The 15,105-nt window shown below is 39.1% G+C and overlaps 1 protein-coding gene across 4 annotated transcripts in view; it reads right to left on the bottom strand.

The window, feature by feature from the left end:
- Positions 1-15,105, bottom strand: part of ESCO1 (establishment of sister chromatid cohesion N-acetyltransferase 1) — a 77,213-nt gene that overhangs the window by 24,590 nt on the left and 37,518 nt on the right. For all 4 annotated transcript variants that reach the window (XR_010343641.1, XM_012445042.2, XM_012445044.2 and 1 more), the window contains one exon: positions 11,600-11,731. Coding sequence is in view for 3 of the 4 variants with exons in the window: in XM_012445042.2 (XP_012300465.1) it covers positions 11,600-11,731 (132 nt within the window). In the remaining variant the exon portion in view is untranslated. The remainder of the gene's footprint in view (positions 1-11,599; positions 11,732-15,105) is intronic.

The following is a 15,105-nucleotide window of genomic DNA, read 5'->3' as shown; positions in this document are numbered from 1 at the left end:
GCCTAGAAGTTTGAGACAAGCCTGGGCAACAAAGCAAGAAATAATCTCTACAAAAAATAAAATAATCAGCTAGGCATAGTGACACACACTTGTAGTCCCAGCTACTTGGGAGACTCAGGCAGGAGGATCCCCTGAGGCCAGGACTTCAGGCAAAAGTGAGCTCATCGCACCACTGTACTCCAGCCTGGCCAAAAGAGCAAGACCCTGTCTCAAAAAGAAAGGAAGAAAGAAAGAAAGATGGCCAGGTGTGGTAGCTCATGCTGTAATCCCAGCACTTTGAGAGGCTGAGGAGGAAGGATCACCTGAGGTCGGGAGTTCGAGACCAGCCTGACCAACATGGAGAAACCTCGTCTCTACTAAAAATACAAAATTAACTGGGCGTGGTAGCACATGCCTGTAATTCCAGCTACTTGGGAGGCTGAGGCAGGAGGATCGCTTGAATCCAGGAAGCGGAGGTTAGAGTGAGCCAAGATCCCACCATTGCACTCCAGCCTGGCCAACAAGAGCGAAACTCCATCGAAAGAAAGGAAAGGAAAGGAAGGAGGAAAAAAGGAAGGAAGGAAGGAAAAGAAAAGAGAAAAGAAAAACAAATCTATTCCCTCCTCATTAACAGCTACAGAGTTTTCTGAAGTATCAATGTGTCTGGGTCTTTTAACCATTTAGCTCCAGTATTTTCATCTCAAAAACTGCATTTCCATAACATAGGGTCCTAGAAGTAGAATCATTTGATCCAACTTGTTTGTAAAGGTTGTTTGTTAATAGAGAACCACCCTCTAAGTTTTTGTTTTCTGTAAAAAGAAAACAAACCTCAAAAAGCCATTTGAGTATCCATTCCATCCAACATTCTTGCTTTGAACCTGAATATGGTATCTGTACTACAGAAATCTCCTTTAGGACCATGATGTTACAACTGTGAAGCACAAGAGTCAACACACTAAGGACAGCAGAGTGCTGAATGAGAAATGGCCAGCACTCATGAAGACATTATTGAACTGCTAGATGGAACCACCCTGACATGACACACCTTCAGACTTTTTTTTTTTGGAGATGGAGTCTTGCTCTGTCTCCCAGGCTGGAGTACAGTGGCACGATCTCAGCTCACTGCAACCTCTGACTCCAGGGTTCAAGTGATTCTCATGCCTCAGCCTCCCAAGTAGCTGGGATTACAGGTACACACCACCACACCTGGCTAATTTTTCTATTTTTAGTAGAGATGGGGTTTCACCACGTTGGCAGGTTTGTCTCAATGTACATCTTTGGGAGTTCTGCTCTCAAGTAGGATGAAGGCTCATGCCTGTAATCCCAGCACTTTGGGAGGCTGAGGCAGGCAGGTTACCCTGAGGTCAGGAGCTTGAGACCAGCCTGGCCAATGCAGTGAAACCCCGACTCTATTAAAAGCACGAAAATTAGCTGGGCGTGGTGGCACATGCCTGTTATCCCAGCTACTTGGGAGGCTGAGGCACGAGAATTGCTTTAACTCAGGAGACAGGACAGAGGTTACAGTGAGCCAAGATCATGCCACTGGGTAACAGAGCAAGACTACCTTAAAAAAAAAAAGGAGGAGGAGGAGGAGGTCATAACAGATCACTGTATCTATTGTAATAAGAAAACACGCGATAAATGAAAAAGCATGTGGTTTTTAAAGACACTGAAAAGGTATAGAAACAAAATGTGTAAATAACTTTATTTTCAGAGATGAAACAGCCCTTCCTAAGTGAGCAGAGACCAGTAGTCATTTTAACCCTAAGATGTTGTCTAAGTCTGGAAGCATGAGTGAACAAGCAAGTCTGCAATAGACAGAGGACAAGGAAAAGAGTCTCGTCAACTTAATCAACATAATTGGGCTAACTAGGTCAGTTAATAAACAACAGTCATCAACTTTTTTTTTAGTTACTTAGCTATTATTATTAACTGACCCAATTTTCCAGTTATGTTGATGAAGTAAACTTCTACTATAACATCTAAACTTTACAACTATCTGAATATTTCTCATAAGATATACCTGAGTGAGACCCAATAAAAAGTCAAATGGTAAGAATTATGAGACTTTTTCTATTCTGTCATTTTCAAATATTAAAGAATCCTAAAAATCTCTTTATTAGGATTCACATATTACTTAAGCCCTTTTCAACTGGTAGCAACAATTTCCCAGCAAGAAACACTTTATTTGATGTAAATCTCATCTCAAAGGTCATTTGGACTTACCAAATACATTGAGTTCATGAGTACTGCTTATGACTTTAAAAGACTCATAGTCCAAATTCCACTCCAACTCTATTCTCAAAATTAAACAAAGCCACCAAGTCTGTTGCTGAAAAAATGTTCTCACAATGTACATCTTTAGGAGTTTGGCTCCCAATTAAGATAAAGAAGGTCACAAAAGATCACTGTACCTATTATAATAAGAAAACACTCAATAAATGAAAAAGCATGTGTTTTAAAAAGACACTGAAAAGGTGTAGAAACAAAATGTCTAAAGGAACTGATTTTCAGAGATGAACCTGCCCTTCCTAAGTGAGCAGAGACCAGTAGCCATTCTTAACCCTAAGATGTTGACCAAGTCTGGAAGCATGAGTGAACAAGCAAGGCTGCAATAGACAGAGGACAAGGAGAAGACTCTCTTGCTGGAACAAGCAGAAATCAACCAGAATTATGTGGCCTGGCATGGCAGTCTGAAATCTGAAGAAACTCCAAATACACCAATAATTATCTACCAATTCTCTCCCATGGGACAACTGCTCAGTTGGGCTGGAAGGTATAGAGAGTTCTAGTGTCCTGTGGGGCTTAGATCCCCAATCTCAGCTGGAGAGAGAGACACTTAATACCATAACAAAAAACTGAAGTTTCAAACCCAACTCTTACCTGACCCAGTTCAATTATCTAAGCAATCAGCCCCTCACCATAGTTAACTGACAAAAGAAAGAGAAAGCTCTCGTGGGCAAGGGAAAGGATATTATCTACTTCAGTATCTACTGTCCCTTCACACACAATGTCCTACAATAAAAATTTACAAAACCAGATAGGAAGACTCAATATAAGGTCAGTTCTTCCTGATTTAATCTACAGATCCAATGCAATCCTAATAAAAATCCCAGCAAGCTATTTTGTAGATGTTGACAAACTGGTTCTAAAATTTGTATTGAGAGGGAAAAGACCCAGAACAGCCAACACAAAATTGAAGGAGAACAATAAAGTTGGAGTTGGAGGACTGACACTACCCAATTCCAAAACTTACTATAAGGTTAGTTATCAAGACAATGTGATTGATATGGTTTGGCTGTGTCCCCAACCAAATCTCATCTTAAATTGTAGTTACCATAATTCCCACATGTCATGGAAGCAACTCGGTAAGAGGTAATTGAATCATGGGGGTAGTTACCCCCATGCTGCCATTCTTGTGATAGTGAGTTCTCACAAGATCTGACGGTTTTATAAGGGGTTTTCCCTCTTTGCTCTGCACTTCTCTCTCCTGCTGCCATGTGAAGAAGGATAAGTTTGCTTCTCCTTCTGCAATGATTGTTAAGTTTCCTAAGGCCTCCCTAGCCATGCAGAACTGTGATTTAATTAAACCTCTTTCCTTTATAAATTACCCAGTCTCAGGCAGTTCTTTATAGCAGCATGAGTACAGACTAATACAGTAGTATTGGTGAAACAACACATCAGTGAAACAGGACAGAGACCCCAGAAACAGACTCATATAAAAATATCAACTGAACTTTGATATAACAGCAAAGGCAATATAATGGAGAAAAGATGGCCTTTCAACAAATGATGCTGAACTGGACATCTACATGTAAAAATATTCTAAACACAGACCTTGCATCCCTCACAAAAATTAACTCAAAATGGATCTAAGCATAAAATGCAGAAATATAAGGTAACATAGAAGAAAACCTAGATGACCCTGGGTATGGTAATGACTTTTTAAGAATAACAAAGGCACAATACACTTCATTAAAATTTAAAATGTCTGCTCTTTAAAAGATACTATTGGCTATGCATGGTGGCTCACGCCTGTAATACCAACACAATGGAAGGCAGAAGTAAGAGAACTGATTGAGCCCAGGTGTTTGAGACCAACCTGGGCAATATAGGGAAACCTCATATCTACAAAAAATTAAAAACTTAGTCTACTACAGTGGTGTACGCTTGTGGTCCCAGCTACTAGGAAGGCTAAGACAGGAAGATTGCTTGAGCCCAAGAGATCAAGGCTGCAATGAGCAATGATCACACCACTGCACTCCAGCCTGGGTGACAGAGCAAGACCCTGTCTCAAAAAAGAAAAAGTGTATAATAAAAAAGTATTTTTGGGACTGGGCACGGTGGTTCTTGCTTGTCATCTAGTACTTTAGGAGGCCGAGGCAGGTGGATCACTTGCACCCAGGAGTTTGAGACAAGCTAGGATGACACACCAACACTCCATCTCCATCTTTATTTTATTTTTTTAATTTCTTTTGAAAAAGATACTGTTAAGAGAATGAGAAGACAAGGCATAGGTTGGGAGAAAATATCTACAAAAGAAATATCTGATAAAAAATACTATTACCCAAAATATACAAAGAACTCTTAAGACTCAATAATAAGAAAACAGCCCAATTAAAAAATAAAATAAATAAAATTAAAAATGGGCAAAGGACCTCACCTAAGAAGACATACAAATGGAAGATACGAAAAGATATTCCATATAATAGGAAAATACAAATTAAAACAGTAACATACCACTATAAGCCTATTAGAAAGGCCAAAATCCAGAACACTGATAACACCAAATGCTGGTGAGGATATGAAGCAAGGCAAACTCTCATTAATTGCTGGTAGAAATGCAAAATGATACAGCAACTTTGGAACAAAGTCTGGCAGTTTCTTACAAAACTAAACACACTCTTACCACATGATCCAGCAATCAAGTTTCTTGGTATTTACCAGAAAGAACTGAAAATGTCTGCACAAAAACTTAAACACAGCAGTTTTATTCATAAATGCCAAACTTTGAAGCAACCAAGATATTCTGCAGTAGGTGAATGGATAAACTGTGATACATCCAGACAACAGAATATCAAACAGAGCTAAAAAGAAATGGGCTAACAAAACCATAAAAAGACAGGGACGCCCAGCATACTGACTCACGCCTGTAATTACAGCACTTTGGGAGGCCAAGGCAGGTGGATCACTTGAGGTCAGGAATTCAAGATCATCCTGGCCAACATGGTACAACCCCATCTCTACTAAAAAAATAAAAATTAGAAACTAGGCCAGGCGTGGTGGCTCATGCCTGGAATCCCAACACTTTGGGAGGCCAAGCAGGGCGGACGGATCATTTGAGGTCAGAAGTTTGAAACTAGCATGGCCAACATGGTGAAACCCCATCTCTACTAAAAACACAAAAATTAGCCGGGCGAGATGGCGCACAACTGCAGTCACAGCTATGTGGGAGGCTGAGGCAGAGAACTGCTTGAACTTGGGAGGTGGAGGTTGCAGTGAACAGAAATTGTGTCACTGCACTCCAGCCTGGGTGACAGAGCGAGACTCTGTCTCAAAAAAATAAATAAAATAAAAAATAAAAAATTAGCCAGGTGTGGTGGTGCACGCCTGTAGTCCCAGCTACTCAGGAGGCTGAGGCAGGAGAATCTCCTGAACCCGGGAGATGGAGTTTACAATGAGCAGAGATTATGCCACTGCACTCCAGCCTGTGTGACAGAGCAAGACTTCATCTCAAACTAAATAAATAAAGACATAAGAGAAGTTTAAGTGAATATTACTAAATTAAAGAAGTCCATCAGAAAAGGCTACACACTGTATTATTCCAACTCTGACATTCTAGAAAAGGTAAAACTATGGAGACATTAAAAAGACCAGTGGTTGGTAGGGGTTAAGGTAGGAAAAGGGATAAATAAGCAGAGTAGAGAGAATTTTTAGCACAGTGCAACTATGCTACATTTGTCAAAACCCATAAAATATACAAAAAAAAAGTAAATCCCAACATAAAATATGGACTCTGGGAAATAATGATCTGTCAACGTAGGTTCACCAATTATAACAAATGTACCAGTTTGATAAGGGATGTTGACAGTGAGGGAGGCTATGCATGTGTGGAATCAAAGACTATATGGGAACTCTCTGTACTACCTGTTCAATTTTGTTGTGCATCTAAAACAGGTCTAGGCCAGCTGTGGTGGCTCACACCCATAATCTTAGCACTTTGGGAGGCTGAGGCAGGAGGATCGCTTAAGGCCACAAGTTCAAGACCAGCCTAGACAACACAGCAACACTCTGTTGTCTCTACAAACAAATTAAAAAATTAGCCAGGGGCCAGGTGTGGAGGCACTTGCCTGTAGTCCCAGCTACCGGGAGGCTGAGTCAGGAAGATCACTTGAGCTCAGGAGGTTGAGGCTGCAGTGAGTCGTGATTGTGTCACTGTACTACAGTCTAGGTGACAGAGCAAGACACTGTCTCAAAAGAAAAAAAAAATTAGCCAGGCCTGGTGGCTGAGCCTATAGTCCTAGCTACTCATGGGGCTGAGATAGGAAGATTGTTTGAGCCCAGGAGTTTGAGGTTACAATCAGCTATGATCGCACCACTGCATTCTAGCCTGGGCAACATAGAAAAACCCTGTCTCAAAAAAATAAAATAGGTTGAGCACAGTGGCTCATGCCTATAATCCCAGCACTTTGGGAACTCAAGGCAGGTAGACAGATTGAGCTTAGGAGTTCAAGACCAGTCTGGGCAACATGATGAAACTCTGTCTCTACAAAAAATACAAAAAATTAGCCAGGCATGGTGGCACACACCTGTAGTCTCAGATACTCAGGAGGCTGAGGTGGGAGGATTTCTGGAGTCCAAGAGTTTGAGGCTGCAGTGAGCTGTAATTGTGCCACTACACTGCAGCCTGAACAACAGACTAAGATCCAGACTCAAAATAAAAATAGAATTTAAAAATCCAGAAAAAAACTCTACTCCTGCTCTACTATTGACTTCTTTTTTCTAATGCCCAGTTTCCTCTTTTTTCTAATCATCTTGAAAAGGAATAAAGAAAAAGTATGCAGAATTAAATTATATGCACTCAAATTTCACATGAAAAAAATTAAAGGTTAAGCAAGAGTTACTGGATCATGGTTTCCCCAAATCAAAAATTTAATCACATGTAACTTCTTTCCTCAGTTTTCTGTAGCAGCACTAACCAAGAGAACTCTGTGTGTGATGATACAAACATTCTATATCTACACCACCTAATACAGTAGCCTCTAGTAATGTGTGGCTTTTAAGCACTGGATAGTATGAATGAAGAACAGCATTTTTAATTTCATGTAGCCTAGCGGCTACTTCACAAGATAGCACAGCTCTGTAGCCAATCAGAGATCTGTCAACTCTTTCTTCAAAGTTTCCCATCATCAATGTTCTTTCCTATTTCTACCAATGTCATAGCAATTCAGCACTACACACATCTAATATGTGTGCTACTCTCTCTATATGCCATTAAAATATTATTTCTCTCTCTACACTTCATCAAAATACTGTTTTAATGTTATTTAAATTTGTACCATTCACAACGTTCAGGAGTCTTCAAAACTTAAAAGAACAGAAAGAATAAAGTCCATATAGCATTCAAAATCAAAGTATCACAATTTGACTTGATTGCGTTGTATTTTTCTAGTCTCGTTATCCACAAAAATCCTGAGTCAGTAAAAAAGATCTACTCATTATTCCTCACAAAAATGTTAAGCTTTCTCTTGCTTTAGTTGTACTATTAGCAATCATAGATGACTTTCTATGTTCATTTTAAAAATCAAATCTTAACTCCTACCTGTCTATGAAAACAAATCATTCTGATCCCTTCTAAGTTGCAAAGCTAATTTATGATTTATTTAGTTAAATATTTCATATTGATTTATTGCTTTAATGGTTACTTAAATCTTTTACTGTTAACTTTTCATTTATTTCAGACTTTATTCCTAAACTTGAAGGAAAGGGCATATTACATAGCCCTGAGAACAGTGTTCTCCACACAGCACTCACTCAGATGTGAATTAATTAAAAGGAGTTAAGAATAATAATACAGAAAAAAGGGATTAAGTTTTTCTCTGCCAAGAACCCACACATTGTTCTTTAGCATTGCTAAAAGCTCAAAATATAGCTGAGGTTCCTGATAGGTTTCTGCCAGTTTCCTGGCCTGGCAACATGGTTCAATACACCAGGGAGAAAACTCCTACTTTCCCTTCACACCTTTAGGGAACAGTACCTTAGTTCTGGAAGGAAACTGGAGTAATTTTAGGTTTTTGGGTTTGTTTTCATTTTTTTTTTTTTTTTTTTGAGACAGGGTCCTGTTCTGTTACCTAGGCTGTATTGCAGTGGTGCAATCTTGACTCACTGCAGCCTCAACCTCCTGGGCTCAAGTGATCCTCCCACCTCAGCCCCACAAGAAGCTGGGACTATAGGTGCAAGCCACCATGCCCAGCTAACTTTTTTTTGTACAGATGAGGTTTCACATGTTGCCTCGGCTGCTTCCTAGCTTCTAATAAGTCAGATAAAATTCATTTCCCAAAATGATGTCAGCCAACCAGATGGGGTAAAATGAAAGAATACAGTAGAAAAAATTATCTACCTACTCTTCCCTTCCACAAACCAAAGAGAACATAAGAGGTAAGGAAAAGAAAAAGCAAGTATTTTACTCAAACAAAAATAGGCCCTATGGTTATCAATTTTTACTATGACTATATAATCTAAATATTATTTTAACCTTTTGAAAGTAGGACTTTTAGCCATTTCCAATTGTTATTGGATTATTAATCTGCCTGGAAAAAAATTTTATCCAAAGAAAAAGGTATTTATCTTATTTCCTACAGAATGTTTGATTAAAATTTTGGCCAAGTGCAGTGATTCATGCCTGTAATCCCAACATTCTGGGAGGCCAAGGCAGATGGATCACCTGAAATCAGGAGTTCGAGACCAGCTTGACCAATATGGTGAAATGCCATTGCTACCAAAAATACAAAAATTAGCTGGGTGTGGTGGCATGCACCTGTAGCCCCACTCAGGAGGCTGACACAGAATTGTTTGAACCCATCATCTGAGATCACACCACTGCACTCCAGCCTGGGTGACAGAGCGAGACTCCATCTCAAAAAAAAAAAAATTTTTTAAGTAAAACAATTTTTTTAAAATTTATGCTATTTTTAGTCTTAAGTAGAACAAAACTTTATTTCCACTTCCTGATATTGTCCATTTAACATAAATTAATGCCAGAGCACCAAATAATTTCTTCTATATACTTCTCTCACCAAGAGACAGATAAAATTGGCATTAAATAAAATTAGATATTTTGTCAAGCATTTATGAGTACTTAATGTCTATGAAAGATATAAAATGGGGCTGGGTGAGGTGGCTCACCCCTGTAATCTCCGCACTTTGGGAGGCCGAGGCGGGTGGATCACAAGGTCAAGAGATCGAGACCAGCCTGGCCAACATGATGAAACCCCATCTCTAATAAAAATATAAAAATTAGCCAGGTGTGGTGGCGGGCACCTGTAATCCCAGCTACTTGGGAGGCTAAGGCAGGAGAATAGCTTGAATTTGGGAGGCAGAGGTTGCAGTGAGACGAGAACGCACCATTGCACTCCATCCTGGGCAACAGAACAAGACTCCATCTCAAAAAAAAAAAAAAAGTTACAAAATGAAAAGCCAAATAAATGTTTTAATGTCACAACCCAAAATCTAGAACTGTGATTACAGCAGAACAACTTTAAAACAGGCACATTTTCTTCTTCTCTCTGTACACTATAGAATAAATACCACAGTGTTTGGAAGAGTCTCTTCCTTAGACTCTATGTATACCTACATTTGAAAACAGCAAAAGATAAGAATATTGACCTTGATAACACCAAAGGATGGCCAACTGCTAAACTCAATTCCTTCTCTTGAGCTTCTTTCAAAAATGAAAAAAAAAAAACAAAAAAACCCATGGCTCTGTCCCATCAAGGGGTGTTGGAGGAGGGGTTGGCTGGGGCAGGAAACAATCTTCCCTAGTTTGCTACGTTGCTTTACAGCTTTGCAAGAGAGCCAGAATTTGTTTGGAAGACGATGACTTCACCCTGTTCCATAAATCAACTTCCCTTGGCACCTTGGAAAAGCAGAGCACCTATTTCCTGATTGATTGATTCATTTACTCTTCCTCTCAGAAATTAAAAATTTTCCTGATTCATTTACTCTTCCTCTCAGAAATTAAAAATTTTCCTTAAAGTGAAGAATTAAGACTTTGAAACCGAATCTTTTTATAATTTTAGGAAACTAAATGATCACCAGAATTAAATAATGCACACTACTGAGTAGAGTTTACTTGAAGTAACTTCCTCTACCAGGTTTGTATATAAAATATACTGAACTATTTTTGTCCTAGACGTATTCTATAATTTAGCAACCTGATAGGACTATTTTTCTTTTCAGAATGCAAGGATATTAACATAGTCAAATGGAAAAATTACAAATTTCAAATGATAAAACAATATCTAGCTATAGATAATTCTATGTCCACTCACCTTATATTTGGTGAAGTGGTAGGAGGGTGTGTGGAAAAGTGAGATGAAATAAGAAATGTAAAGGATGACCACAGGTAGAGAACCAAACAAGTAAAAACTCACCCTATCCTGGGTAGAAGTAGCTGGATGAATGAAACAATGAATACGAATCCCTCAACCAAATGTAAGTATTAATACAAGCATATGAATTTAATGGAGGCTAATAAAGACCTTTAAATAATCCAGTATCTGGTACCTATATAAAGGCTTATATGAAATGAATTCGTGATCTCAGTTCAGATATCCTGGAGGTCTTATTAATGTGAGTGTACAGTACTGAAGGTAACATGTATACAATTAAAAAGAGATTCCATTTCAGATATAGGTAAACAGTAATTCAATTAAATTACTATTTTCACAAGATATCTGAAATGGTTCAAAATTGCTAAAAATTTTTGCTATTTCCACAAATATTAAATAATATCCATTATGCCTAAAATGCACTTACATTAAAAAATATATTTTGTACTAAAACAGATTTACTTTGTGGGAATTTTTTCTTTTTTTTAGTATACTACAAATTCTGAGGTCTTAATTTTCTAGAATTTTTCTTTTTTAGTCTTATAAAGAAAAACTCTCATGATAACAAAGAGAAGGTAACGGAAATCCCCAAACAACCTAATTGGTGTAATATCTATCACAATCAATCCCCAATATAAATATAAAATTGTGCCAAGAAGTATAAATATTAAATAGATTTATCAATAGTAAATGATTATTATCTTATCAAAGGAAATTTTTTTTAAAAAAACCATACAAGTTAAATAGCATTACTTCTGTCAAGTACAATCACTACTTTAGAAAAGTAAAATTTAAATTAAAAATCCCACAACATAAACCAGTCAGAATAAATTAGCTGTTTTTGTTTGGCTTTGTTTTTAAAAAGCCAGTATACATACTACATGTGCTTTGCACCTATTATTATCTCTTAAAAACATAAATTTTTCAGTGATTTAAATTTGGCAGTTCATCTCATTTAGAGACCGACCTTATCTGACTTTTGCATTTTAGAATTCACAAATTCCACTTACCACGTATTTTACAGCACTTATAAACTGGTTGTGGAAAAGCAGATGCTGTGTTTCATCTTCTGGATTTGAAGCTGTATACAGCATTCCACAAACATTACAAGAAACTGCTCCAAATCTTTTTTGTCCTGCATCCTATTTACAAAAAAACACAAAAGTTATTTGCCTCCCAAAAGAACTATTACAGAACATCAGCCTCTAAGGCTGTAACTTGAGCATAAAGTGAGATTGTTTAATCTACAATGAATAACATTCAGTGCTAATTACTAAGAATAACATGCTAATCTCTGAAATCTGTATATAATTTTATTAAGAAATGTTTCCATTTTAGTAACCTGATCCACAGCATATAACAATTTTTTTTAAAGTGAGAAATGGCTTTAACATTACAAACTTTGTCCTAAAACTCTAAATAGGAAATACTCTATGAATGAGAACATATACTTCATATTTGCAATAATTATACTGCTAGAGTCTAGAGAAGTAAGTGTTTTATAGACTGTATTTTTTTTTTTGGATAGAGGGTCTCATTGTGTCACCCAGGCTGGGATTACAGGCATGCGCCACCATGTCTGACTAATTTTTGTTTGTTTTTGTCTTGAAATGAGGTCCTGCTCTGTCGCACAGGCTGGAGTGCAGTGGTGCAATCTCAGCTCACCACAACCTCCGCCTTCCAGGTTCAAGCCATTCTCCTGCCCCAGCCTCCCTAATAGCTGAGATTACAGAAGTATGCCACTGCGCCTGGCTAAGTTTCTGTATTTTTAGTACAGATGGGGTTTCACTATGTTGGTCAGACTGGTCTTGAACTCCTGACCTCAGGTGATCTGCCTGCTCTGGCCTCCCAAAATGCTAAGATTACAGGCGTGACACACCATGCCCAGCCACATGGCTAGTTTTTATATTTTTTGTAGAAAGAGAGTTTTATCATGTTGCCCAGCCTAGTCTAGAACTTCTGAGCTCAAGCGATCCGCCTGCTTCGGCCTCCCAAAGTGCTGGGAATACAGGTGTGAGCCACAGTGCCATACACAGAGTCTCACTCTGTTACCCAGGCTGGAGTGTAGTGGCACGATCTCTGCTCACTACAACCTCCACCTCCCGGGTTCAAGCACTTCTCCTGCCTCAGCCTCCCAAGTAGATGGGATTACAGGCACCTGCCACCACACCTGGCTAATTTTTGTATTTTTCAATAGAGACGAGCTTTTGCCATGTTGGCCAGGCTGCTCTTGTACTCCTCACATCAGGTCATCCACCCGCCTGAGCCTCCCAAAATGCTGGGATTAGAGATGTGAGCCACCACAACCAGCCCACTCCATTTTTTAATGTCTTAAAAGTCTAGGGGGTTAGGTGCAGTAGCTCAAGCCTGTAATCCCAGCACTTTGGAAGGCTGGGGCGGGCGGATCACAAGGTCAGCAGTTCAAGACCAGCCTGACCAACATAGTGAAACCCCCGTTTCTACTAAAAATATAAAAAATAGCCAGGCATGCTGGTGGGCGCCTATAAACCCAGCTACTCGGAAGCTGAGGCAGGAGAATTGCTTGAATTCGAAAGGCAGAGCCTGCAGTGAGCCAACATCGCACCACTGCCCTCCAGCCTGGGTGACAGAGCAAGACTTCGTCTCAGAAACAAAAAATAAACAAGCAAACAAAAAAGTCTGTACTCTTGCCAGTTTTTTTCCTAGTTTATAGATATTAAGGTATTTCAAGGTGAGAGGACAACCTAGGCAAGAGATCCCATCCCTACAAAAAAATTTTATGGGTGGGCGCAGTGGCTCACACCTGTAATCCCAGCACCTTAGGAGACGAAGGTGGGTGGATCACCTGAGGTCAGAAGCTTGAGACCAGCCTGACCAACATGGTGAAACCCTATCTCTACTAAAATACAAAAATTAGCCGGGTCCAGGTATGGCAGCGTGCGCCTGTAGTCCCAGCCACTTGGGAGGCTGAGACAGGAAAACTGCTTGAGACCAGGAGGCAGAGGCTACAGTGAGCCAAGATTGTGCCACTGCACTCCAGCCTGGGTGACAGAGTGAGATTCCATCTCAAAAAAGAAAAAAAATGTAACAATTAATTGTGTGTGGTGACATATGTCTTTTAGTCCCAGCTATTTAGCAGGTTGAGGTGAGAGGATCACTTCAACTGGGAAGTTGAGGCTGCAGTGAACTGTGATCATGCCATTGCACTCCAGCCTGGGTAACAGAGTGAGACCCTACCTTAAAAAAAAAAAAAAAAAAAATCCAGCCAAACTAAGCTTCATAACTGAAGGAAAAATAAAATCCTTTGCAAACAAGCAAGTACTCAGAGATTTCATCACCACCAGGCCTGCTTTACAAGAGCTCCTGAAAGAGGCACTACACATAGAAAAGAACAACCAATACCAGCCACTCCAAAAACATACCAAATGGTAAAGAGCATCAACACAATGAAGAATCTGCATCAACTAACAGACAAAACAGCCAGCTAGCATCAAAATGGCAGTATCAAATTCACACATAACAATATTAACCCTAAACGTAAATGGACTAAATGCCCCAATCAAAAGACACAGACTGGCAAATTGGATAAAAAGCCAAAATCCATTGCTGTGCTGTATCCAGGAAGCCCATCTCACATGCAAGGATACACAAAGGCTCAAAATAAAGGGATGGAGGAAGATTTACCAAGCAAATGGAGAGCAAAAAAAAAAGCAGGAGTTGCAATTCTCATCTCTGATAAAATAGACTTTAAAGCAACAAAGATCAGAAGAGACAAAGAAGGACATTACATAATGGTAAAAGGATCAATGCAACAAGAAGAGCTAACGATCCTAAATATATATGCACCTAATACAGGAGCACCCAGATACATAAGGCAAGTTCTTAATGACTTACAAAGAGACTTAGACTCCCACACAATAACAGAGGGAGACTTTAACACCCCATTGTCAATATTAGACAGATCAACCAGACAGAAAATTAACAAGGATATCCAGGACTTGAACTCAGACCTGGAACAAGCAAACCTAATAGACATTTACATAACTCTCCGCCCGAAATCCACAAAATAGACATTCTTCTCAGCACCACATCACACCTACTCTAAAATTGACCACATAATTGGAAGTAAATCACTCCTCAGCAAATGCAAAAGAACGGAAACCATAACAGTCTCTCAGACCACAGTGCAATCAAGTTAGAACTCAGAATTCAGAAACCAACCCAGAACCGCACAGCTTCATGGAAACTGAACAACTCGCTCTTGAATGTTGACTGGATAAACAATGAAATGAAGGCAGAAATAAAGATGTTCTTCGAAACCAACGAGAATGAAGACACCACATACCAGAAACTCTGGGACACATTTAAAGCAGTCTCTAGAGGAAAATATATAGCAATAAGTGTCCATATGAGAAGAAAGGAGAGATCTAAAATTGACACCCTATCGTCAAAATTGAAAGAGCTAGAAGAGCAAGATCAAAAAAACTCAAAACCTAGCAGAAGACAAGAAATAACTAAGATCAGAGCAGAACTGAAG

This window comes from Aotus nancymaae, unplaced genomic scaffold, assembly GCF_030222135.1.
Source record: "Aotus nancymaae isolate 86718 unplaced genomic scaffold, 86718_ANA_hifiasm-v0.15.2.pri h1tg000020l, whole genome shotgun sequence".
NCBI classification, from domain to species: domain Eukaryota; kingdom Metazoa; phylum Chordata; class Mammalia; order Primates; family Aotidae; genus Aotus; species Aotus nancymaae.
This window is presented reverse-complemented; position numbering and strand designations above follow the sequence as displayed.